The sequence below is a fragment of the Poecilia reticulata genome, chromosome 13, assembly GCF_904066995.2.
Source record: "Poecilia reticulata chromosome 13, P_reticulata-male-v2, whole genome shotgun sequence".
In the NCBI taxonomy this organism is placed as follows: Eukaryota; Metazoa; Chordata; class Actinopteri; order Cyprinodontiformes; family Poeciliidae; genus Poecilia; species Poecilia reticulata.
This window is the reverse complement of record NC_088842.1, coordinates 12605586-12631777: the sequence shown is the minus strand read 5'-3', so window position 1 is coordinate 12631777 and position 26192 is coordinate 12605586. Positions and strand designations below refer to the sequence as shown.

The window sequence follows — 26192 nt, the reverse complement described above, 5'->3', positions numbered from 1 at the left end:
CAGCAGAGACAATTCATGAAGGTGTTGGAAACATTCCTCGGAGATTTGGGTCCATATTGATATGACAGCAACACATTTTCTGAGACTTGCTTGCTGCACATCCGTGATGTGAATCTCCTGTTCCTCCATGCTCCAAATGTTTTCCACTGGATTGAGATCTGGTGACCAGTGACCTCAAGAAACCAGTTTGAGATGATCTGATCTTAGTAAATTGGTGCATTATCCTGCTGGTAGTAGTCGCCAGAAGTAAGTTACAGTGTGGTCAAAAAGCTATGGGCATAATCAGAGATGACATTCATATAGGCTGCTTGTGTGTGACACTAAACTCAACAAATTTACCTATTGATAGCTATGCTAGGTGCAGCCGGCTTGGAGTACGATTGTGACCCAGCATTTACCAAGGGGCATCGTCAGTGTGATGCCAGGAATGTGTAATTAACAGGGACGTTTAGTCATTTTTTAATTTATCTTGAGAATGTTTAAGTCAGTTTGAGGGGGATTGATGTTCTTCTACGACAGTGTTTCCTGTGCTCTGGCCAATATTTGTAGTTGAGGCGTTGCATAACTCCACTAAGTCAGAAATGAAACAAATTAATGTACATCAAGACCATCTACGAGTCGTTTTGAATTATTTATTTGCTCCTTATTGGTTTGAGTCATCATGTCATGCTGTGGAACAAAGGGTATAACAACCCCAAACGAGGAAATAGATGCACTTGATTTTTTTTAAGGGGTGTGATGTCAATGGATGACCCCTATATTATTAATATAGGGCCCCAAAGGGTGCCAGGAATATTTTCCAATGAGTGGCTAGTGGAGGAAAACATTCACTTCCACCAGTGGAAGTAAGTTAACTTTGAATTATTGTTTGCAATCTTTGGGATGCTGCTCTGTCTTATTTAATTTCCTACTAGTTTAGACCATCAGTGTTATAGTAAAACGCGTGATCGTACTCGCCAGGATAACAAAAAGAGTTATAGAAGTTCTCTACATTTTGAGGACCATCTATGTTACAGAATTGTGTCAGCTAATGAGACAACTTCCTTTCAGATCTTTACAATAAGAGCCATAAGCAGTATCCTCTAAGCTCATAAAATCATAATGATGAGAATGCAGACTGCATTCCTTGTTCTGGCTGCTGATGGTAAATAATCCCTGACAGTTATGATGTTATATAGACAACATTATGTGTGCATTGCTGATTAGAGAAATTAGATGCTGAGAAATAATACTAATCGCACTAGTAACAGTGATGTTGAGAAAACAGTCTGGGACTAGTTCAAGTCTTAAGTGTTTATCAAATGTCAGCTGTACTTGTGATGAATAGGGGAAATGGTTGATTTCAGAAGTGTCCTTTAGCCTTCTCTACTTCCTCTGCTGTAATTGTTATGTCTTTGTACGTGACAAACTGTCCAGCAAGTGCACAACAACAGCATGGCGAAATTCAAACAATCTCCTTCTTGAATCCCCATGTTTTAGTTAATGTGAAGAGATCACGGACACCGGATTGCTCATGTTTACCAGCACTTGAATTTCACTGCTTGTCCTTCAAGCCACGCGGCTCGGCGAGGTAGCGTGGCACGCCACACCGTGGCCCCGGTAATTAAAACATTTAAAGCAGAGCCAGCCCCCCCTGTGCTCCTCGGGTCTGATATGGGGGTCACGCGCCTGTAGATTCTAATTTGCGCTCCATTTGTATTCATGACAGGCACGTGCTAAATATTTAACAGCAGCCTGGCAGGAGTTTTGTATTGTTAGGCTTTCCAGGTCAAATAATTTGATTTCAAGGCAGATTACATTAAGCGTCAATGTCCAAGCCACCGCTCTCACTTGCCTCTCATTTCCTGTTCTTTTATTACAGCCAAGATAGGCCAGAACTGAAGGCACATGGCTGTGGATTATACAAGAGCTTGTTAGCCATGGATTAGTTATTTTCAATTAGAAAAAAAGGGATTGCATCATTTACTTCATGCACACACGCCCACATTATCATTGCATGTTCGCAAAGAGGAAATTTTCAGCTGACTGCCAAACTGCTCAGCAGAGCATTCAAAAAAACGACGGCGAAGATACGCTTTCCCTAATAACGTTATGTTCCGGTAATATTTAATTGTCCTTCACTGAGGTATCCATCAGTTCAGCAAGGGGTGTGGACTTCGATTCTGTCTTTTTAAGGTAGGAAACCAGAACCAGACATTTTCCAGTTTCAGGCGAGGCCCTGAGGTGATTGACAACAGAGCTAGTTAAACGGTGATGAGGCGTTAATGGATGCTGGGTCGAGAAGGAGGGGGGTAGGATAGTGAGTGGGGGGGTGTTGCGGTTGAATATTTAATGGTCATACAATTCCTGAACATAGACACACACGCGCACAGGCACACACAGGTACACATCCAACCCATGACCTGTCCTACGCACCACGTAATTAGGGAAACAGTCCTTTCGTTTAACAGCCAAAAGAGCAAACGGTAGGTATACTATATTCCCCTAATGATATGGGTTAAAGAGCTATTATACGTCTCATTAAAATATATGATCTCCCAATCTGGTGGCAGTTTGAGGTAATGGGGACAGAGCAGGTTTGAGGCTAAGATACCATCTGTAGGCTATAGGCTAGTGTCCAATCCATATCTACATGATTCTGTATTTTACAGAAGGGCAGCACAGATGAAAAGACGTTTCTCTCAGAGCCTCACAAATGACACACTGGGCTGAGGTTTCACAAGTCGACACTGAGTGTGTGCGTGTGTGTGTGTGTGGGTGTGTGTGTGTGTGTGTGTGTGTGTGTGTGCGTTTGGAGGCTTTTTAAGGAGCAGATTCAAATGAAGCTGTGTTACACTTTACTCTGAAATCTAAAGAGAAGTTGTTCAATTAGGGCAGTATGACACCCGGAAAACACATTGTGTCATTATAAGTTTATTCTGCAATGATGAAATAAGTCAACATTTACCTACATTTTTCTCCTTCTCTATTTTTTCCCTACCTTCACAATGTTTATGCCACTACTAACTATAGGCCTCAGCAAATCTGTGTCTAAATTTCACATCAGACGTAAGCATAAGACACAGTGAAACTTGATCTAAAAGATCAAAATCATTTTGTCCCTTAATATCGAGCAGCTCTCAATAAAACAAATTTCAAAATAATTGTTAAGATTAAAAGCATTACAAAAGATGAAAACAGTTGTGTTAAATTAACACAATATGTTACTGCTGAGGTTTGTGTTGCCATTCCTTGTTCAATAAGCTTTTAACAAAGTTAAAATATGTAAGCTTGGATGGAGAGACTTAGAAGTTAGAAAATAAAATCATGGCAACAAAACTGGAGGGTCTTTCGAAATACGTACAACATACATTATTATACAGCCATGTTGAATAATTTACTTTCAAAAGAATGATCCAAGTAGATCCCTGGCTCTCGATTAAGTGCAATAGCGCTTCAAGAAACACTGTTTGTGTATGTATGACTTATGCAATGTACTTGTTTGAGTATAAGAATCAAAATCAAAATAACAACAGATCCTATAAATAATAAAACTGCAACAATCAAGAAGGGTCTCCACAAACATTTCCATTTAAAAAATCTCACACTTTTCCAAATTCACTTATCTAGATTTGTCACCATGTTTTTAATTACACAAGGAGAAGGCTTCAGATTTAGCAACATAGTAAAATGCCATTTCATTTTGTTTGGGCATTTGGAGAAACATGCATATTGTACAAACTATGATGCTATTTAATGTTGGATCAGGAAATCCAACATTAACCAAAGATCCTTCAAATCACAGTTTAAGATAAGTAATGTCTTTTGTTTCACAAAATTTCAAAATAAGGAAACTTCTATCTTTTCTATTAGCATCCAAGGCCTCACAGTTTGAAAAGTTTGGGTGCAGCTTAAAATCCAGAATTTTAAGTATTTAAATGACAAAAAAGTTTGTGGAAACTTCTCTTTATTTTATAATAGGTGTTTTAACTATTAGTAACTCAAAGATTAAATGTTCAATGAGTTGTGTGAAAACTCAAGTTGTGGTGTGGCAAATTAAAAATAGAAGTCATTATCTAAACACACATTAATGTTAAAATGTTTTTTTTTCTCCCAGAAAAATAGATTTCTATGTTTCAGATAAATGAATGGGGCGTAAACATTTTCTTACTCTCAATAGTGTTGTATACCTATCCGTCCTTGGAAAACAACTAAATCAAATTCTATACTTTTACAGAGGTTTCAACTAATTAATGTAAATAAATTATTTTATGTTGGCATATTAGTAAAATAAATATATAAGCAAGTTGGAAATAAAATAAGAGCTAATTACTAACTAAATAAGTAAACTTAGAAAACAAAAAACAGGGCACAGCAGCACGTACTCCTCAGATAAAACAGGATAAATTGTTATTTTTAGAAAACTAATCACACAATAATGGCTTTTATTGTGACAACTGAGCTTTTATAAAGTTCCCCGTTAAAGTAGAGTCCAAACAAACCAGCTGTGTAACTTTGGCAGTGATTTCCATCTTATTATAGATGGGTCACCAAGTTAGCTTGAAGACCCCTGGGCAAACAAGCTGCATTTCTAAGCTTTAATAGCCTAAACAAGGCATGAAACTAACAAAGGAAGCCTCCACCTCGCTCATTCTGACCCCCTTTCATTTCCTACGCTTCCTATTTCAACCACTAGCATCATCTGGCTGCCCTTAACCAGAGAGCCAAACATTCCTTTTAAGCAGCGACTACTTTGTTAACTGATGACCACGGGGCCAGTTATTGATCCTCTTCTTCCTCTCCCTCCCAGTAAACCTGGCTGATAAACCCCGTCCACCCCACCTCCCATCTCTTCTCTCAGGGCTCAGCAGTACGCGGTTTGCTACAATAATAGCTTGCATATTATAGCATCCACATGAATCAGATCTCAGTGGTTTCGATTAGGGCTAAACTAACTCAAATGCACCGACGGTCTAGGATGCGGATCTATTTATGAACAAGGAGTGTAGGTGGTAGCGTTCACTTCTCCCCTCCCGTTCTCTTTAAAAGGATTTCTCATTTCAGTTGACTTAGCAGTTCAAGTGCAAACTTTGCAGTCGTGCTGACCTCTGAGAGGCCCTGCAGGGAGCGAGGAGACCCCTAGTGATCTGCTGTTTAGCATCAGCAGTGGTCCAACTCTTTAGTTTTAGTGTGCTTGGAGGAAGGGCAGAAGAGGATGAAGCTACATGGTTCTGATGGTGCATTGAGGTACTTGTGATGGAAGCACTTGCTTCTTTTGCAAAGAAAGAGGGCCATCAGGGTCACTTTAAATTGCTTTTCTAAACTTCCTTCGCGTGAAGAAAAAAAAATCTTATGAGGCATACAGCCGATTGTTTTTTTTGTAAGAACTTTGCTTAATAAACAGCTAGACAGAAAAAGAAAGACAGTCACAACTCTCCCTGCAGATGTGAAGTGAAGAAAAGTGACAAGGTTGGATGCAGCTTGAAAAAGGCACAAATCACTGACAGGGAGAAATGAAACTAGTAGATAATTTGCTAGACAAAAAAAAGGGAGAAAGTATTAAAACTATTCATGAAGAAAGAGGAGATGGAGCTCTGAGACAAAGAAAAACAAATTACATTAACGTGAATCATAACGAGACTGGACAGAAACAAAACGGGGCAAAAAAAACGAAGGAAGGGAATAAGTTATTCCTTAAATAAGTGAAAGAAAAAGAAAGTGCAGGGCTAATTAGTTCCTTATAGCTGCGCTTTCATTTGGCTGAAAGGTCAGCTAACTTTAAAGGTCACGCTGCCACCGATTGTACACACACACACACACACGCGCACACACACACAAAAACAAAGAGAGACGAAATTAAATCCAGCAACATCAACATAAGCACAAACTAGGACAAATTACAGTACGACACATATCTGTGCGGGCGTGCACATAGACACTTGTGGCACATTTGATATTCTCATTTATATCATGTCCTGGTCAGTAAAGGGACCTGGGTCATTATTCTATCTGAGGACTTTTATTACTGTTAGTATATCCACTGCAAATTACTCTTGACTTTATTTAAATGTGCATCAAGATAATCTTGAGGCAGTGTGCGTGTGTGTGTGTGTGTGCGTGTGTGTGTCTGTGTGTGTATAACCGATGCTGCTGGTCGTGAAGGAGCTCGACTGAATTTATCACCTGCAATGCTAAGCACGTTTCTTCCTTTCTGCCTGCATTTCCATGCAGATCACAGCTGTCCTAATAAAAACTACAGACTGTAATCAGCATCCCTGAATTTGTGGTTCGCGAAGTAGAGGTGAAGTGTAAAAGCAGTATCAGACATCGGTTGTTTTATGGCGACTGAATGAGACATTTAAATCCAGTTTTCATTGATTTCCATGTTGGCAATATAACATTATGTTTAACTCTCATACAACAGATGCTAATTCGATCTGTAGTTTATACTGATGGCTTTTTGAAAGGCATCACACTTTAAACAAACCTGACTTGCGCCAATACACCTTTTCAAGCTTGGAGCAAAAAAAAAAAGTATTGTTGGAAATTGCTGTACAGGTTTTTTATTATTCCATGGGACTGCACATAATATAGTCCAGGTTCACTGCTAAATTGACCTGCTAAACCTAGCCTATGATGCTAACAATGATGTTAGAGCTAATGCTAAATTTCCTTGAGAAAACACAACAGATCCAAAATATTGCAAAAATACTGCAGCTGTCTACTTTGTCCCTGTATTGAAATAGTTACAACTGTTGAACTAATAGTACTTTAAAATAAGTTAATTGTTTAATATTGTTATTTTTGAGCTAAGTTATATGTAGCAACTGAAAGGAAACCAGTGATTTGCTATTGACAGATTAACAAGTAGAATGAAACAACCAAGGATCAATTAAAAAAACAAAAAGGGATTAAAAGATCGTGCTAGGTTGGTTGGAGATCTATTTCCATTAACACTGTGTAGGAGTGGTTAGCATTGCTCAGATGCAGCAACAGTTTCTATGATTTCTTCAGGGTTTTTCTCCTTCAGTCAAAAACATGCGTGTTAAGGTAATTGGGGCCTGCCATAGCAATGCATAGGAGAGCATTGAAATGCCTTGCCAAGCCAGGCATTTCAGCCATGTAACCATGGCGATGTAATTAGCAAAAACGAGCCAAATTCAAATCAAAACAAATTCTAACTGACACTGTTTTGTGTCTGAAAACAGAGATAGAATTTTGTCTGTAAGATAAATAGTATTTCAAAAGGGACAAAGAAATCTTATGTTTTTGAACAATAACAATATTTGTTGGCAACCTGTTGCTAAGAGATGAGCGCATTTTCTGGTAACCAACTGCCACTAAGTAAACATCTGATTTTTAGTTTTGCAAAATTTACCAACTGACAAAAAAAACAAAAAACATTTTCACTTTTCTGCCAAATTAATTACCTACACAATTCTTGTTAAATAGTATAAGAGAAGTAGTATTTCAAAAGAGCAGAGGAAATCTTATGTTTTTGAACAATAATATTTGTTGCTAATCTGTTGCTAAGAGACGTGTGTGTTTACTCGTAACCAAGTGTCACGAAGTAAACAACAGATTTTTACTTTTGCAAAATTTACCAACTTTAAATTTTTTGTGTCTAAGCAGATAAGGAGTATTTCAAAAGAAATTGTGTTTTATAAACAATAATTAATGTGTTAAGAGATGAGCGATTTTTTCTGGTAACGAACTGCCACAAAGTATAAATCAGATTTTTACTTTTGTGGTAAATGTGTGTTTTATAATATATTTACCACTGACAAAAAATAAATCATTTTCACTTTTCTAAAAAATTCACCAACTGCATAGTTCTTGTTAAGTAGTATAAGATAAGTAGTATTTCAAAAGAGCAGAGGAAATCTTATGTTTTTGAACAATAATATTTGTTGCTAATCTGTTGCTAAGAGACGAGTGTGTTTACTGGTAACCAAGTGTCACGAAGTAAACAACAGATTTTTACTTTTGCAAAATTTACCAACTTTAAATTTCTTGTGTCTAAGCAGATAAGCAGTATTTCAAAAGACCTTATGTTTTATAAACAATCATATTACTTGTTATTAATTTGGAGTTAAGAGATGAGCGGGTTTTTTTTCTGGTAATTATTTATTAGCCATGTTTAGCACACTGAATGGAGGAAGTCCATGTAAGACAACGTGCTAGTTATACCACACATGCCACTGGCAGCATTTAGGCTAGCATTAGCATTTTAGCTAATTTGAGCTTACACACTTATTTTGATATACTAAATGGAGTAAGTCCATGTTACTCAACATGCTTGTGACTCTCCACAGGCTATTGAGTACAATGTAGCTTACTTTAGCAATGATGCTAAATTTTAGCATCAGAACGCTGGGTTCCAACTGACGGGCACACTTTGGCAGGCCTCATTTAAATTTCTTCTGAAATTTTCTAGTTGTCCATACTATAACTTGTGTTCCTGAGCAAGAAAAGTAGCTACGCTAAAAGTCATCTAACGACACACACCATGACCCTAACAGGATTCACCCGGTATAAACATTAAAGAATTTGAAAGATGGAATATATAATCTGGACTGGAAATGAGCTAAAAATATAAATGTCTTACATGACTTGCAAAATGTGCTAACGATGTTTTTGTCCATTATTGTTGACCTAAAAATTAGATCTTCATCTGTATGCAATTTTTGTTTGTATAACTGCTAAGCATAGATTCATGTGTTTGTGGGTCAAAACTACTCTCATTTATCACCCTGTGTCCATTTATTCCTGAATTTTGACACAATCTGTTTAACCCTACTTCCAGTTTTCATATTGGCTAAAAATAGTCAATGTTAGATGCTGAAGTTAGTTTATAAGTCAACGTTTCCAAGTTCTACACATCAGCACGAACACTTACCTTCTTCAAGCTTCTTTCGAGCCTCCTCTTCTCTTTTGGCTACTTTGGCCTTCAGAACTTCATCTGTCTTAGCTGAAATGACAAATGGCAGGAAACAAAGTTAAAGGCAAAGTCAATACTCTAAAAGTTGACTTGATTATTCAGATACAAATTGGATTTTCCTTGATTTCTCATCACGATGCTATTTTTTTTTGTTTTCTGAAGTAGTCTAAGCTAATATTATGAGCCTCGGATGTGAAGGTGAGCCTTTAAGTTTGACATCTTGCTCCAATGTATGAGGCTGGCAGGGAACATAATCATTAATGAAGCTTTCTCTACATTTAGTGTTGCAATATTTCGTGTACTAAGTAGAAAAAAGAAATTTAGAAAGAGTGACAGCTAAAGCACAAATGATTTATAAGTACTATGAAAATACTGGCAACCTGATCGAAAAAACTAAACTATTTCAGTTTTTTAAATGAGCGCATCTTCTCTACTTCAAAATATAACATATGTAGATGGAGTCGCCTCAAAATTTGATAGATATAAAAACTACAACTTATCACTTAGTCCGGTGATTCAAACCTTTTTTCTGTGGGCCAGTTTCCACTAACAAACCATATGCCTCATATTTGCACAATCATGCACGTGTTCACAGAAACAACACAAACAAACTAAAAGCCCATTTAAAATGTCTTTTTTAGTAAAGAAAAAAAAAAAGAAAAAAAAATGAGGAATCTGCATTTCTTTCAAACTATATCAGCCACCCTGATCTCATCTCTGTGTTCAGGGTTCAGATGTCAGGACGAAGCAGCTGGCACAGGCTTGTTTTTTTACTGTGGGAACAAACTGAACTGCCTGATGTGCATGCAGTGCTGAATGAGAGACTATTCTTAAGCGAGCCAGTCAGTCTAAGCTCTATAACTTATCTTATGACAAAACAATATGTTTTTCAGCCTCATCATTGAGCCCTGTGTATAATAACACAACAAGGTGCATAAAAGCAGGGTTTGGTTCACGAGTGCTAATAATTTAGGTGTAGAACATTTTAAATGTCTCCTTGCTAGTGTCCACCGTGACTCCTCTAATGCTCCTCCTTCGTAGGTCCAGTCAAACTTACGATAGTTGATACTATCAGTTTTCCACAAAATATTGCTAAAATCTTGTTTTGTCTCGATCTTGTGACCCCAATACGATCGATCATAATGATACACTTTAATGAGTGCACAGCTGTGCTAAAATTCATAGTAAATTTGCCTCTTTCTTAAATCAATTCTTCATGGATAAGTCAAGAAAGGAAACAATATTTAGCTTTTATGTTTGCAAAACTTATGCTTTCCTTAAGAAAAAAAAATCCCCCTTGCAAGGTATGAGGATTTATCATTGCATAAACATAATCTCACTGCAAGATGGTACCCTTCCTGGCTTTTCATTTATACCTGCGCAAAGTCAGCGTTTCCTCCTAAGAGGTGTTTATCGTTTTGGTATAATGAAAAGCTTAAAAGAAAGTGAGGCAGCGGGAACAAACACTCGTCAGGGCATCTTAAGCGTGGTCTCATCACGAACCGCGTTGTCCCTGCTCTCTCTCCCCCCCACCACCACCACCACACACACTCCCCCCACCCCCCGAATAATCAAGATGTTAAGCCGCATTAAAAAATATAATGCCGTGTATGGCAGGACTATCAATACTGCCTCTAAATTAATTACATTTCCGTTGCGGCGCATCATTTATTTTGCAGTGTTAGGGCCTCGGTGGAGCCATTCGCCTTTATTGCTATCTCACTTGGTTGATGAGTGAGCTATGTAAAATTGAGTCTCCAATATCATTACACTTAATGAGTTTAAACTTTGAAAAGAAGAGGGAAAAACAGGGGAGAGGAACCGAGGCGAACGAGATGACGAGAGCGAAGGGATAGGAAGAGAATGAGACCGCAGCACTGTTTTGGTTAATACAATAGGAGTGTGGGTGTAAGTGTTTGCGAGCGCTTGCAGCCTTGTTTGTTTTCGGGCACAGCTGTGGGTGTCCAAATGGGGTTTATTGCACCACTCATCATGCCTGCGCACACGTATGTTCTGATCGTTAAAAGAGTTTGTGCTACAAGTACAAATGGCCGTACACGAAAACGTCCGGACGCAGGAGGCCGACGGGCTGAACGGCCCGCTTTTGTTCGGTAATTGGTGGAGACAAAGAAGCCATCACAGGGCTGACACGGCTGGTTAAGTCTGGAGGTTCCGCATCTTTGCCAACAATGACTCTACACGGATGATTGAACGCTCCTCCGCCTCCTCTGAGCAGTGAGGGGCGAATGTGTTTGGGAGCAAAGCACTGAGAATTATTGGGCGCTCAAGTTAAGGTGCAGGAGCCTTTCCAGGTAGCAGTGAAGATTTTTGCTGCTTTCTTTCAACCCACAATGCTTTTGTTGCTGGAACCAGGGTCAAATGATTTTATTTTTAATAATTGCACAGTATTTTCTGTCATTGTCTTGTACGGTGTATTTTAATTATTATTACTATTAGCGTTGTTATTGTCAATCTTGTTTGCTATGTACTGTTTTCAACACTAAGAATTTTTTTTTGTGTGATGCTGCTGTTACACCTGAATTTTCCCTTTAGCAGGTCAACAAAAACTGCTTCTATTTCTATTCTATATCAGATTTGAGGACAGAAGTCAACTACTGAAAAACAGACAAATACAGCTCTGTGGAAATTATCACTGAGGTTGGAAACATTTTCATTTCAGTCGTCTCCTTTTCCACTATTTATGTTTTCTGGTCATTTGAAATGATCCCACAGGAATAGTTGGCATTTTGTTTGCAAACACAAAATTTAAACATTCATTAACTCATGCCGAATTTCAGTGCTTTAAAGTGGTTACATTCAAATGCCTTAATAAGATAATGTTTGAATACATTTAAAAAGAAGTGATAAGGAGTTGTTTACTCGTCACAACCACGTTTGAGAAATCAAAACTGGTAAAGTTAACATGGTTTACACTGTTTATGTTCCAAAATACAAATCATATCAGTCACATCTGCCCGAGATTGCGTATCATTAACCATTTTTAAGTTTGAAAAACAGTTTTGGCATAGACGGCATGCTGGACGAGCCCCCTATTTTAAACACCCCCTAACCAATCAAAATGCAGGAAAACATCCAAATTCTGAAGTGGGATAAAATGGGTACCAGTCCCACACAAGACATGCAAAGTACTCTAATAATCTATTCTTAGAAGCAAACAGGGACATTTCTGTGTGATGCTTGTGCACCCCCTCTCTAAAGCCGCCCAGGGCAACTGTCCATATCGAAAGCAGCCACTGGTGAGCAAACTTGTTTGGTTAAATTGATTTAAAGATCATTACTAAGTTGTAGAGTGAATCAGTATAAGCTTGTATAGTTTATACTGAGTGTAATTGTTTTGGCGTTGGGCGAAGATCCGTGTCCTCTGATTGAGACTGAACCAGCAACAACCTTGCAAGAGGAGAGACCCTCTGAGCGTGAGTAGAGGTAAAAAGTTTGGTTTTGGATGCCATTTTGGACACAGCTAACTGTTGGGGAAAAATAAAAGGTTCTGGCAAATTAAGTTCCAGGGAATAATAGTTCTGGGTTGAACATTCAAAACGTACCCCACCCCACCCAAAAAAGTCATAATTCAAAAAAAAACTAGGCTTGAAGAAATGCGGCTAAACCACCGCAGTTTGTAAAAAATCCTGCACATCTTTGCAACTGCTTCTTGTTTGTATGCACAGACACGTCTATGTGTGTGTGCGAATGAACTTCTGGTTGTTTGGTTCACGCCTTGCTCGAGGCTACCAGGAGGCAGGTAAGAGACAGAGCGGAGTGGGGTGTGTGTGTGGGGGGGGGGTTGAGGAGACAGGCAGAAAGATACGGGCCATGCAGGATGAAGGAAGAGCGAAGACAGCGAGGGAAACAGGCAAACAAGCAAAAAATAACAGAGAAGATGGAGGAAAAAAAACATTGCCTGCGTGCACACAAATTTGTACACAAACAACAGGAACGATTTGTCGCCTTTTTTTCTCTGCATGTTTATCCTCCACCTTCTATCCCTTCATCCCTCCTCCAACAGGTTCTCTTATCCTGTTCTTGCTTCCCTGCTTCTGTTTTTTTTTTTTTTTGCCCTATCCCACCCCTCCCAGTTTTTTTTTAGTTTTTTTAATGCTTTTCTCTTCCCTTCTCTTGCTCATCTCTCCGGTACACCGTGCCTGGGGGCAATAGCAGCAAATCAAACTGTTTATCCATCTCTCATCAGTGCACTGCCTCACGGGGGCTCCTGCCCCCTCAAAACAATGAAAGTAAGGCTGAGCGCCGAGCCCGGGATGTGATTTAATTACATCAATAAGGAGCCCTGCTTTAAAAACATGAAGGCAACATACTTTGCTGCACCATCATGAAAAGCCTGTTAACACTACAGCTGTAACAGCACCAAAAAAAATAAATAAATAAAGCATATGAAAATAATCAACAACTGCAACTCGTCTGAGTCTGCGAGCAGAGGCCCGCTTATTGGAAGTATATTTTCTCAGCAACTGAGTGGCTTCAGTTCATTGTAGGGTAATTCTGTGATGGACTTTTATTAAAGTGGGTAATAAACGGCCGGGTGTTAGCAAGAGAGGAGAAGCCTTTCACTTCATTTAGACTTCGTTCAGTCTTGGCTGCAGGGATGGAGAGCAGAAAGACGAGGGGACGGCGTCAGCGGGGAGGAGGCGGAGAGCGTCAGTGAAATCACATTGTGATTATGAGTGTAATTGCAGCTCAGGGGCCCAGGGGCCATGTAGCTCTGATGGCGCTAGAAGATGTTTTATGCGCAGCAACAGAGAAGAAGGAAAGTGAGAATGAGAAGAAAAGAGGGAGAGTGGGAGGCAGAGGCAGGCTGCCAGGATGGACGATTTTTTTTTTTTCCTCTCCCCCTCCTCTCTTACTTCCTTCTTCACCTCTTCCACCAAGGTTTTCCTCCTCTTTCTCTCTTCTTCTTTCCTATTCTCTTTTTCCGTCCTCCTCCCTTGGCAGGATTAGCCGGGTCTCGTTAGAGGGGAAATGTAATAATGCTCCCACCAGGTGGAATCGGGCCCGCTCCATTATCAGTCGGGAGATGGATGGGCCGTGTAGGGCCGGCGGGGGCCAAGCGCGCACGCAATTTAGATTCAATAAACTGGCAAAGCAAGACCCCCAATCTGATTTATCTCTTACACGCCGCCAATGCTTGCTGCTACGATGCTGATTCCCTATTACCGCTCAGAGAAGGACTATTCATTGGATGTAAGGCACGGCAGTCGGAGGAGCTTGTCGGGCCCCCGGGATGGCAGCAAAACAGATCCAGCAGAGGGGTTAATGCGTTTACAAACAGATAAGCAATTAAATCTAAGGCTTAGGTGAGTTATAGAGTTATTAAGGAGGGATATGTGTGCGAGTTTGTGTGTGTGTGCGAGGAGGGTTTGTTATTTAATGTAAAGGTGGACCAGATCAAGCCTTGGGTTGGGCACAATAAGTGACTATAGGTAGAGAGTGAGGCTATAATATTGTCAGGCTCCAAGGTCAAAGGGCAGTTTCCCTTTGTTGCTCAATAAGCTACCTACAGCACTTAGAAAATGGTGGAACAGTTCGACGTCCATCTCTAAACATGAGCAGGTTAGGCCGAGATGTTTGTGAACAAAATATCATATTCAACAAATTTGAATAGTATTGACAATATTATTTATCAAACTAACTCAAGTAAAAAAATAAATAAATAAAAGTGCAGCTTGTAGATTCATGGAAAAGACTGCTGGACGTGAGAGTTGATCGAGACCGTCACCGACTCCGTTAAACCACAAAAGGTCATCGAAGAAGCTGGCTGCCTCATATATGGCCGTTTACCATTCAAAGGTTAAGCGATAGAAAAATGTGCGACAGGAAAAGCTCCACAAGTAAAAAGGATAACAGCAGGCTTGAGTGGGATGTGGAGCAAAGCTTGCTTCGAGAGTTTCAAAATAAAGTAAGTAGGTTACGGGTTAGAATTGTGATGAAACACACCAGACCTAGAGATAATGTCAGGAAAAACACAAAAGATTGGTTAAATATCCAAGAAGGATTTTACCAGAAGCTTGTAGATGTTTACATGAAGGAGGTGAATTCTTTGCACATTTTCATAGACACCACTCAGTGGTTTAAAATCCTGTAAGGGATCGAAGGAGAATTCAATTCAGTTCAATGTATTTATGCCACTGCAGTATCAGTGTGTCCAATATTCATATCACAAAGGACTGCTTGAAATGCACCGATTGTTGGACGACATATTTGAAGTGTTGTTAAAGGTCGAAGAGTGACAGAAGAACAGCTAAATAACAGAGGAAAAAGAAAAACGCACATTTATCATCGCTCATATATCACAATATTTACCAATATTGCCACCATCGCAAGATTTCCTATTCTTGCAGCCCAATTAACAACACGTCATCTCGAGGCCCTTTATAAAGAAAAATGTCAATTTGATTCAGTCATACAGACAAACTTCAAGTCAGTCAAATACATTACGTTTTACCCTAGTTATCAGAGTGAAGTCAAGTTCAGTTTATGATGCAAATTGGTTAAAAGGTTTTCTACTGCCAGGAAGGAGAGGAGAGACCAAAATACAGACAAGTTGAATAAGAGTATGGAGAAACCTGGCCTTCCTGAACATCAGCACAGCAACAGGCTGAGACGGCTCCTGCTATGCTGCATTTGCGCTCACATCTTTGACAAAAAATATGATTTTTCTTCGGTCTGATACAATATTGTGATGTTTTCATTAGTAGAAAACCATAATCATCCTCAAATTCAACAAAAACATGTTCAATGTATCAATTTGTGTAGCGAGCGTATTTAAGATATGACTTTTACTTTTTGAATTCAATTCTTTTAATTCGATTCAGTTCATTTTTGTAACGCCACAACACATGAAGACTCAAGGAACCTTGCAAAAAAAGTAAATTCAATCCAAACATGTAGACAGATTCCAATGCTATCCCATTTGATCTTAGCACTCAAAAAATACAGCCCAAGTTTACATTAAGATAAAAAAAATCACTTTCGGATGATATTTAAAATCATTTTGATGCAACTGTAACTAAGCAAATGTGGAAAAGCCGTAGAAATGCTGGCGGGGCTTTGTCGCACCGGGCGTCATTCTGTCCGACCGCCAATCAAAGTGAATCCGAATGTCAGCAACAGAGGAGGCGTGATAAATCAGCCCCGCGCCCGACGACAAACAGAATATTAGAGGCAGCGCGGCGCCATTGGAAAACTGTCCCCTCCAATCAGCTGAGCACTTTACAGTAAACCGCGCCAGCCGGGCCCCCCGAACCAATACAGAACACCAGAGAGGCTTCTAAGACAATAAAGGAACAAAAAAAAAGCAAAAAATAAAAGACAAGAGGAGTTTGGAACTCGGGCAGACAAAAGTGTCGACGCGCTGATGAGAAGCAGTCCTGACAGGAAGAAAAGTCGAGACAAAAGAATCATAAAAAAACAATGGGTTGTTGGACAGACAGGTATGCACACTGACTGACACAAAACAGGACTGAAATAAGAAAGGCGAAGCAGAGAGACGGACGGGTGATGAGACAGACTGAGAAAAGACCGATTCCACACAAGTGTACAATCGTAAAACGGAAAATAGTTGGAGATGCACCAATTAGTGACCTATTTTTCTATTTGTTGGGGCTAATCTGTGATTGTACTGAAAAGTTTTTTGTTTTTTTTTCCATGCATGCATGAAAATTAATTAACACTAAGAACTCACACCACTCATACACATCAACCAATAGCATGTGTTTCTTGAGTTAGTTAAAACTAGATAGTGGTTTGGTCATCTGCTTTGATGAAGGATAATCTAATTCCTTAATTTTCTGTTAAAATACAAAGTCCTACCACCGTAATAGAAAACAACAACAACAAAAAAAAACCCAAAAAGACATGCAGAACCTTTTTGCCGTACTTTTGTCCTACGACATAATGATCAGTGGCAGCTCAATCTTCAAATAACCCCAGTTTATCAGCGTCAGCAGAGGAAAAAAAGCTTGATCCGTGCATCTTCAAAAACATTAAAATGTAATAGTAGTTAGAAAATGTAAGTATTAAACTGATGACTCTATATGGAAAACAATAAAACATACACCAACGTGAGCAGTGTACTAATGTCACTCATTGGGGTTTATTGTAGGCTTGGATGCCCCAGCTGAGTTATATAATAAAGAACGTCCTCAAAAGATGTCAGCTGAGTTGTTTCTAGAGCGAAAGCACACACACAATGCAACAGCAAGGGTGTCCAGTCAGTTTTAGCTCCAACACAGTTGATTCAAATGGTCCAACTTCCTCCTCAGCAGGTCAAAGTTCAACAAAGGTACCTACAAATGAGCAATCGTTTGATTCAAGTGTGTTGAACCAGGAAAAGAACTGAGACATGCAGGATACCGGCCCTTTGGACACCTCTGGTGTTAAGTTAAAAATTGATAAAAAAAAAAAAGAAAGAAAAAAGAAGGAGTAATACCCTGAAGATCCACTAGGTGGCACAGCACACAGCACAAGTCTGCCTTAGACCTGAGTGTTTACATGCAGGTGCATGAGGATCTCTGTTCACGGCTGTACAACAAGTTTGCACAGATTTTCTAACTACAAAGCATAATTTAATCTGGAATATTATGACAAGATAATATGCAATAGAGAAATTCTAAATCCTGGAGTCAATTTATAATTAATAAAACAATTTATTTTAGATAAATAATAATAATAAAAAACAAACAAAAAAATGTTCTTAAAAGGAGGACAGAAAATCGCAGTCCTGACATCTTTCAGTCAGGAGACTTGAGTGATTCTCATCCCCATGTTTCCTTTTACTACAATCACAAAGCTGAATTAATGACACCCATAAAATATTCACAAACTAAACAATTAGAGAGAGATATCTTACAAAATCAATCAATTATTCATTTGAAATCGTCTGAGAAGCTCTCTTCTTTTCACGGCTATATTGTGATGCTGAGCGCTACATCAATTAGGTCCTCTTCAGTTTAGATGTAATGGATGCTTCAGAGTCTAATTATTGTCTGAATGAAGGAGCAAGACGCCGGGGCTCATGCGATGTGCTGATCTTTGCGCGCTGCTATGGAGTCGTAGGGATGCTTTGAGCTGTTCATTTTAATGTTCAGGGAAAATGTAAACTAGAACCATAAACTTTGGGTCGTTCTACACTTTTTTTTTTATTTTAAGCATGCATCTAACCGCTGACACTTTTCATTTTTATTCCAGTGAACCTCCTGCATTAAACTCTAAGAAAACAGTTTTCTTAAAGTTTTCCTTTTTTATTTTTTTTAACCATGCTATAAAAACTAAAAGAGAGTTCACGGTAGAAGTCAATATCTGAAAATATGGACCTTGAAATCCGTTCTACCTGTGTTTGGATCCTTGCTTCAATGAGGCCAGTCTAATCCGTATGTCCAGAAAATGTTCTGCTTTGGAAAGAGAATCTGACTCCATTGATTGTGTAAACCATTAGGTTCTCTCATTTAGTTCTCTTCTTGCAAGACATGTTGTGTTATTTAGATGGAGGACTTCTGCCCCACCTAAACTGTTCAGTGGATTTCAAACATTTTGTCTTGCCTCAGCCCTAAAAAGATTAATTAATCTACTCAGAATCAGACTGACAGATTTATTAATATCCATGTTCTTTTCCTAAACTTTTACTCAAGTCTTCGACTCAATGATGCACCAAAAGCAAAGTCCACCACAGCAGTGATTTATGTAAATATAAAATTGTGTCATGTATTAGGCTTCACACTGCATCTCAAAGTGTACACACCTTTGTTAAATCGCCATGGTTTTGTGTGGGCTTTACGAAATAGTAACCTGTGGGTGGACACTTAAGTTAAGAAACTGAAAGAACTTGTCGTTTTGGCATCCAATTTAGTAAGTCTACCTAAACAAAACGAGAAAAGCCAAGATGGAAAAAGGGGTTTTATAAACTTAGAAAGTAGAGGTCAATACAAACTATACATCATGGTTTCTGTACCGTAATATTCAGTTAAGCCAAAGTTCAACCTTGAAATTCTTAGCATAGAAATGCCACTTCTAAATCAAGCATGTTCTCTTACTGAATATTAGAAGATTTCCTGTTATTTTAGAAGATTTCCTGTTATTTCTTAGGTTTAAAATGCCAGTGTTTTGTTGGTTTGTTGAAAATCTAAGCATCCATTTTGCATAAACACTAAAGTTCTACAGATGGAAACTTTCCTATCGGCATTGTGTATGAGCATCAAAAAGGTCATGAGAGGGCAATCAGAAAAAATCTATAATGCAGGAATCACACAGTAAAATATTAAGTATCCTGGGGCCTTTGTATGACACCTCAACCTCAAGTTCAAGTCTTTCATATCTCTAAAATCTACTGTCTCCTTCTTATGCCTCTGTAGTTTTTTCCTTTTATTTCTTTTATGTCCTCCGCTGTACTTTGTTTTCCTCCACCTTTTATTTGTCTCTCCTTCAGCCTTTAAATTGGCACACTATTACATAATAGCAACTCTTCCAGATGGAAGAAAAACAAGGTGTGAAATGCACCGTATTGATGTGAAAATCGGGAGGAAAATCTGCCAGTCAAACAACCAGAAAACAGCTTATAGAAGAAGCATATTTGTGTTGTTCACTAAGAGAAAGGTTCAGGAAGCACATAAACCAAAGCCAGTTGTTTTCTAGTATTCAAATCAGCTGTAGAAAAATTCTAAAACCATTTTTTAAGACAATTGTTTTCACTTGGGATTTTATTTATGTATGTTCTTGATAAAAAAAAAAACAACAAGAAGACTGATGCACACAAAAAATCCACATTATGTTGGATTTTTTTTTTACATGCACATTTTCACAAGACAACTGATATACTACTGACATATTTCTCTCTATAATTCCTTAACCTACATTAACTTGCCATACCCACCATTACAAAGGCATTTTATGTTTTTCCCAGCAATATCTGGTTCTGTACAACTGGGTTATAGTTTACTGTTGGGTTTGAAACAAAACCGGGCTACAGAAATTAGGTTTGTGACTCAGGATTACACATGTAGAAAGAAAGAAAGAAAGAAAGAGAGAGAGAGAGAGAGAGAGAGAGAGAAAGAAAGAAAGAAAGAAAGAAAGAAAGAAAGAAAGAAAGAAAGAAAGAAAGAAAGAAAGAAAGAAAGAAAGAAAAATTTAAATTTAAGTTATTAGCTAACAGAGAGCTAATATCAACCGGCTGGACTGCAGTTATTCCGCATGTATACATATTTAAAAGTATACTGTGGTACGTGTGTGCATATTAAAACTCTTGGTTTAAATAAGTGTGTCATTAAGCCTCTGAAAATTCAACACAGACGGCACTTGAACTAAAGTAATAGAAAAGTCAATCGATGTGGAAATGACAAAAGCTGCTTTTTTCCTCCAAGGATAGTAAATGCATATTAGTCATTAATAATGCCTATGATGAAAGTTTTCCACTCAACCGTTTAAAATTGAAGGCAGTTTTGTGTTCATGAATTGTAAAAATTGCCTCTTCGTTATTAGAAAAACAGGGATGAACGTAGAAACCGAAAGACGAGGAGGTTGTGTCGTAGATTAGAGGTGTCTCGTGAATGTGCGAGTTGTATCTGTTCAGTTGTTCAAGTATGAATGCACTTGAGCGGGTTGTTGAATAGCAGAGAATAGGCTCTGATTCCCAAGTTGAAAGCCTGTTGGATGCCATTGTAATGGCACACCACCTAGAGTGCGTCTCATGTCTTTCGCTGAGGCGGCAGTCGCTGCAAATGGGACTTAAATCTCTCGGGGACCCCCGCACATGAAAGGTAAAACGAGGGCCGCTAGTCGCCGCGCGGACACTAGGGGGTTCAAAAGGGCGGCCAATTGGAAAAGAAAGGCTGAAGCGCCGGGACCCCGGCGGTGTCAGCGGGGCCAAGCGCAACTGACATTACAGAAACAACCGCGGATAGACACAAACTTGGTGGTCCTGGTTTAAGCTGGTCCAGTGCTTGGTGTCGATATGATGAATATTCGTTAGATTCAGGGTGAAAAGGCCTTTCCCCCCCAAGCAAGACTGGTAAAACAAAAGCTGTAAGAATCGCTCACTCCAGAATTTTACCAGCTACTTGTCTCTGAACACACTTTAATGTATTCTTGTATAAAAACAAACAAAAAACAACATCTTTTTAATAATGTAATTACACCAACACAAACAGAACAAACAATATGTTTAAATGTTTACCACCACTTCATAGCAATCCCTTCCCAATTCATCCCTTCCTAGATAATTTTTGTAAAATCAGTTCATTTCTCAGGTAGTGAAGTAGTTTTAATAGAACGTGGAATATAGTCATAAAAATTCTGCAGTTATAATTACAGTACTTTATTCTCTCAAAATGTTATATTGTGCTTGTGTCCATGGCTTCTCTGATGATTTTCCAGGTGACTCTTCCAGGTAATGAGAGTTTAGATATTTCTACAAGAGACACACATAGAAAATAGAAAATAACATTATAATTTTTCCCATGCCGCCATGAAACTCTTTTAATAAGTCAGCAAATGCTGCAAAGGGCAGAACAGAGAAGATTTAAGATACTCAATACTGACTGCTTACTTACTAAAATAGCTACTACTTACTGAAAAACAGCTTTGGCATTAAGGCCAGTTTCGCTCACTCTCTATTTCCTATTGAGAAAGTTTGGGGGTCTGTGCCAGCAGCTTTAAATCAGGCCTGTAATGCCACACTGTTATTCTCTTCTTCTTCTACTGACTTCACTTCACCATCTGGAAGCTTGAGCGCCTCTGCTACTTGATCAAATTCACTCTGCACTTCATAAATGTACCCATGTGGTGGTGAGTAACCCATGTTGGGCTAAAGCTGAAGCGACATTACTGATACAGCCGCAGTCAACCACGAACTGCAGGTAAACATAACAGAGCAAACCATTGCAAAATTAATATAACTTCTAGGGCTGGGCGATAAATCGATTTTATCAGCTTAGCCAATTTTTGGTTTTTGAAGATTACATTTTTGGGAAATTTTAAACATGTTCCCCATCAATGCACTCCTTGGGTTTTCATAGTGGAGCATGCTGTGAAGTTATACTTTTGTATTGGTTTGAATGCTAATACTCATTAGTTAATGGAAATAACCTTTGAACACATTAATTAGCACAACTCACAGAAGGAATGATTGATACAAAAGCCACTTTTTAAAAATATTTATAATTTCCTTTTTTAGAAAAGGAAGTGAGACATAAAAAGTCCATTACAATCGGAAACTGGATCTGGTAAGGAAGAAAAAAAAATCGGAGATTATACTTTTAAGCCATATTGCCCAATCCTAATAAGTTAATCTATATTTTGGACCATTAAAGCTACTGTACCAGATTATGAAAAAAACCATAGAAACAACAGGCGTGTGTGTGGTGAGGAACGGGATGTAAAAGGGGGGGAGCCTGAATGCAGGAAAAAAAAAAAAAGAGGGAGATTTGGACAAATGACAGCCCCCATTGAAGGCAGTGCACTGCGCTACCTTATCTCTTCCCTCTTTCTCATCTCTTAATGCTTATTTTCATCACTTTGCTTAAAATATTGATAATCAATTAGCACTACGTCTGTTTTGCTACAGAATCTGTGTCATGGTCTATCACTCTGTCAGAGCCAATTCGCCACTATTTCAAAGTTCATTTTTCCTTGGCGGCTCTGTGCCTTTGGAGGAGTCATTACGTGGGGGAACATAGCCTGGGGTGCAATCACCTATTCTCTTTCATTACTGGGGAGATGGAGAAGGTGAGAGAGATTATTAGAACTTTGGAATGATCACAAAGCTTCACGCCGCCTGTCAGATCCCCCCTACGTGTAATTCATCTGGCCCCGCTACCCCCCCACACTCTCTTACTCATCCCCCTCACCTCTCTCTCTCTCCTCCCTCCTCCTCTGCGCCTCCCACCCCCATCAGCCAGGGGTTTGGCCACAGACATTATTCATGAACATCTGCAGCGTGCTGAATATTCCACAGCCTCCGCCGTGATGAAAAGGGAGCTGCCCCTTTGACTTGAAAATTAACATGCCGGCACAGAGATTAAGGACTCGCCCGCTCATTCCGAGCTGAACTGGACCACGCTGAGTCCGGCCGGGACGACAACTCTGGCTGGGTGGAGCAACGGCAGAATAAACGAATCTGGGAGAGGAATTTGCTCTTTGTAATGGCGAGGGAGCCGTTTTGGTGTCTAACATGGAAACGAGGTTTTGAAATTTTTATTCCACTTCAAAGCAGTGAAAGTAGCCGCGGTGTAAGGTGCACAAACACGGACTGAAACCTCCTCTTAAGCATCAATCAGATCTCAGGTAGAGCTTCAAAAACACTGCAGTCAAGTTAGTTTGATAAAGGTTAGGCAACCTACTCTATGCATCTGTCACAGTTTAAAATTACAAATAAAATGTGAAAACTTGCTAGTGTCTTTTCAGTGACTTTATAGTAATTAGATTTATAGTAATAATAAATTATTATTGTACAATTATTATTTGCAGAGATGTACCAAGAAATTGACCGTTGACCGCAATCAGACAAGTTTCAGTTTGACCAACTGGCCAAAAACGGACACACCTGATCATTTTCAGGTCAGTGAACGCACCACTGTAAGAGCAGCCAGGTCAGGCTGACCTCATAGCTCTTCAGTGTAGATGCCGTCACTAAGAAAAGAGACTTACAGTTTGGTTAGTTTCAGCATCAGTGACGTGTTTGCAAATGGCATCCAAAGAAGCACATCAGATGTAAGAAGCTGCCTGTAAAGGAAACTGTTTTCACAACCATAATGTAAGACATGTCTGAAATTTATTCAAACTGTGAGAGAGGGAATAAAATCTCCAGAACATGACAGAAAGGCTAAATGTAGTACAGCAAAGATTGCTGTTGCAGTTTAAAACCTGTTAGCTGGATTTAAAAAAATGTTGGCATCCTTTTAAAGGAAAAACTTTGGTTTTTAAATTACTAACAAATAGGAATCTAATAAGATCTGGTTCTACGAGATTTTACAATACAGAAGTTTTACCACAATACTTCTAATCAAAGTGAATTCAGTCCCTCAAAACACCTTCTAGTTGCTGTCAGTGTCCGACTTTGTCTAATTGTCTAATAAAGTAAAGTATGCAAGTATGATTAATATGTCTTGGATACGAAGAAAAGCAATTGTAGCTTTATGCGTTGGAGTGTCTATGTTTGAGACCATTATTTTGAAGTCAGAGAGCGAATATTTTCTCCTCTTATTAATTGTGGAGCTGACTGCCACCAGCATTGAAGAAGCCAACCAAGTTTAAATTACTCGCTTCCAATAAACCACCGAAAAACATAAACCTGCTAGTTATACTGGCAGTAGAGCTACAAAGTACAGTGAGAGGCAACTGCTAGCTGCTAATGGTGCTCTTTCGGAGCAAAGCACGTCTACATTAAAAACAATATTTCAGTTTGTGTAAAGACATTTTATCGTCTCTTGCGTGAAACCTAAATTAATTCAAGAGGCAAAACTTTAACTGGATAATTCCACACTGACAAGAGATTCCATAAAAAATATTTAACGTTATTGAGAATTTTTTACTGGCATTTAGACCATCTCAGAATTAGACTACTGTAAGGATTCTTAATCTTAATCAAAATCTTATCTGGATCTCAAAAACCAAATATTGTTCATCATTTTGTATCGTAAGCTGGATTTATAGTTACATGCTAATTGTTAATAGGTGCTAAAGTCAGTTTGAAAAGTAAACTCTGAAATTACTCTGACTTTGTTTTAAAACAAAAGCAAAACCATTTACTACTGTGACTGCTCTCTCAACTAGTATGGACAACTGATTACTGTTTACAGCAGGAAAGCTGTAGAAATAATACTTTAAAGCTGTTCTCGTAATTCCTTCGAATTACAGTTAGACATAAAAATCAGCTAAAATCTGTTTTTGCAGGTCAAAGCTTAAAAAAAAACTGATTAAAATTGTACAGAATACTTTGATATGTGAATCTCTTATTATTTAGTAGCAGATTTATCAGCTAGCATAGTTACTTGCCAATTACAGGCCTTACAGTTGCAGCTCCGTTTCACAGACTGGCGGTAAAGCTGGGTCAAAGCTTAAAAGCTCCTGATAAACACCTCATGGCACCATCTCACCTCTGTGTATCTCTTTCTTTTGTGCTCCCCTGGGTATCTCAACATGAAAAGCTCAGCCAGAGAACGGAGACTCTTCCTCTCTCACACCAGGAGCACCACTCTCTGAGAACAAGCATCCTTCCTCACCTTCTCCCTCTCTCATGTCTGTCTCTTGTCCTTTGTATGTCCTCTTGGACAGAGGATTCTTATTTTGTTCCTTTGACACGTCGGTAGAAAAATATCAACAGGGATTTGTGAGCGGGAAGTGCTCCAGTCACCAGGAAACTACTGACTGTCTGCATGCTAGCTAGAATTACACACATATCACTTGCCTATTAATTTTAGGATTTTTTGGGGGCTCTTAATTAATAAATCAAACAATTTCTTAATAGTGCAACATTAGGTAACAAATAATTTTAAAAATAGGAGTTTGTGTGCAAACTTTGAATTTATTGTGAATCTTTTGCCTAGCATGCAGATTCAAAATGAGAAACAAACACTGCATTTGCTTTTTAATACCCTTTTCATAGCTTTCACCAAGCAAACTTCATTCTGGCTGTACTCAACAGCAGAGCAGTCACTTTTTCAGAAGGGTAAAATGAGGATTTTCCTAATCGTAAGGGTAACCTGCCTCAATGAGTTTTGTTTGGGATTTTTGACCCCTTGGGACACAACCGTGTCCAAGTTTCAGTAATGACTTGAGATAGTGATTTAAAGTTGAACACTGAGGTAGAACTCTGTTTTCATTAATTAATCCATTTGGTCCAATGCACCAATGCCACTGACAAACAGCCCCAGAGCATGATGGTACCACCACCATGCTCGACAGTTTCTCACTGTAGTCCCATCAATGAGAGCTACAAAATAACAAACTTATTTTGGATCTGGTTTGTCTGTGTGGGAAAGATTATGTTTTAGTCAACATCCCTTGTGTTCTAGCAGACTATAGTTCATGGTAGGGTTGAGCCTCGGTGGTTCCTGGAAGGAATTTTCTTGATTTATGTGGAGAAGAAATTCAGAGTAAGTGGGTTGAACATGAAGACCAAAGTTGACCTTCATGGCTACAAATGAATAACCAGCATGTGGTGGAAGAGTTGTATTCTGACCTCTTGATTTGGCTTTAAAGATCTATGAAGACTAGATAATTATGAATCCAGTGCAGAACTTTAAACTTTCAC

The 26192-nt window shown here is 38.8% G+C and overlaps 1 protein-coding gene across 2 annotated transcripts in view; it reads right to left on the bottom strand.

Annotated features, from left to right (window-relative positions):
• The window catches only part of rsrc1 (arginine/serine-rich coiled-coil 1), a 142467-nt gene that overhangs the window by 22796 nt on the left and 93479 nt on the right, over positions 1-26192 (bottom strand). For both annotated transcript variants that reach the window (XM_081614507.1, XM_081614508.1), the window contains exon 7: positions 8879-8950. In XM_081614507.1, the coding sequence (XP_081470633.1) occupies positions 8879-8950 (72 nt within the window). The remainder of the gene's footprint in view (positions 1-8878; positions 8951-26192) is intronic.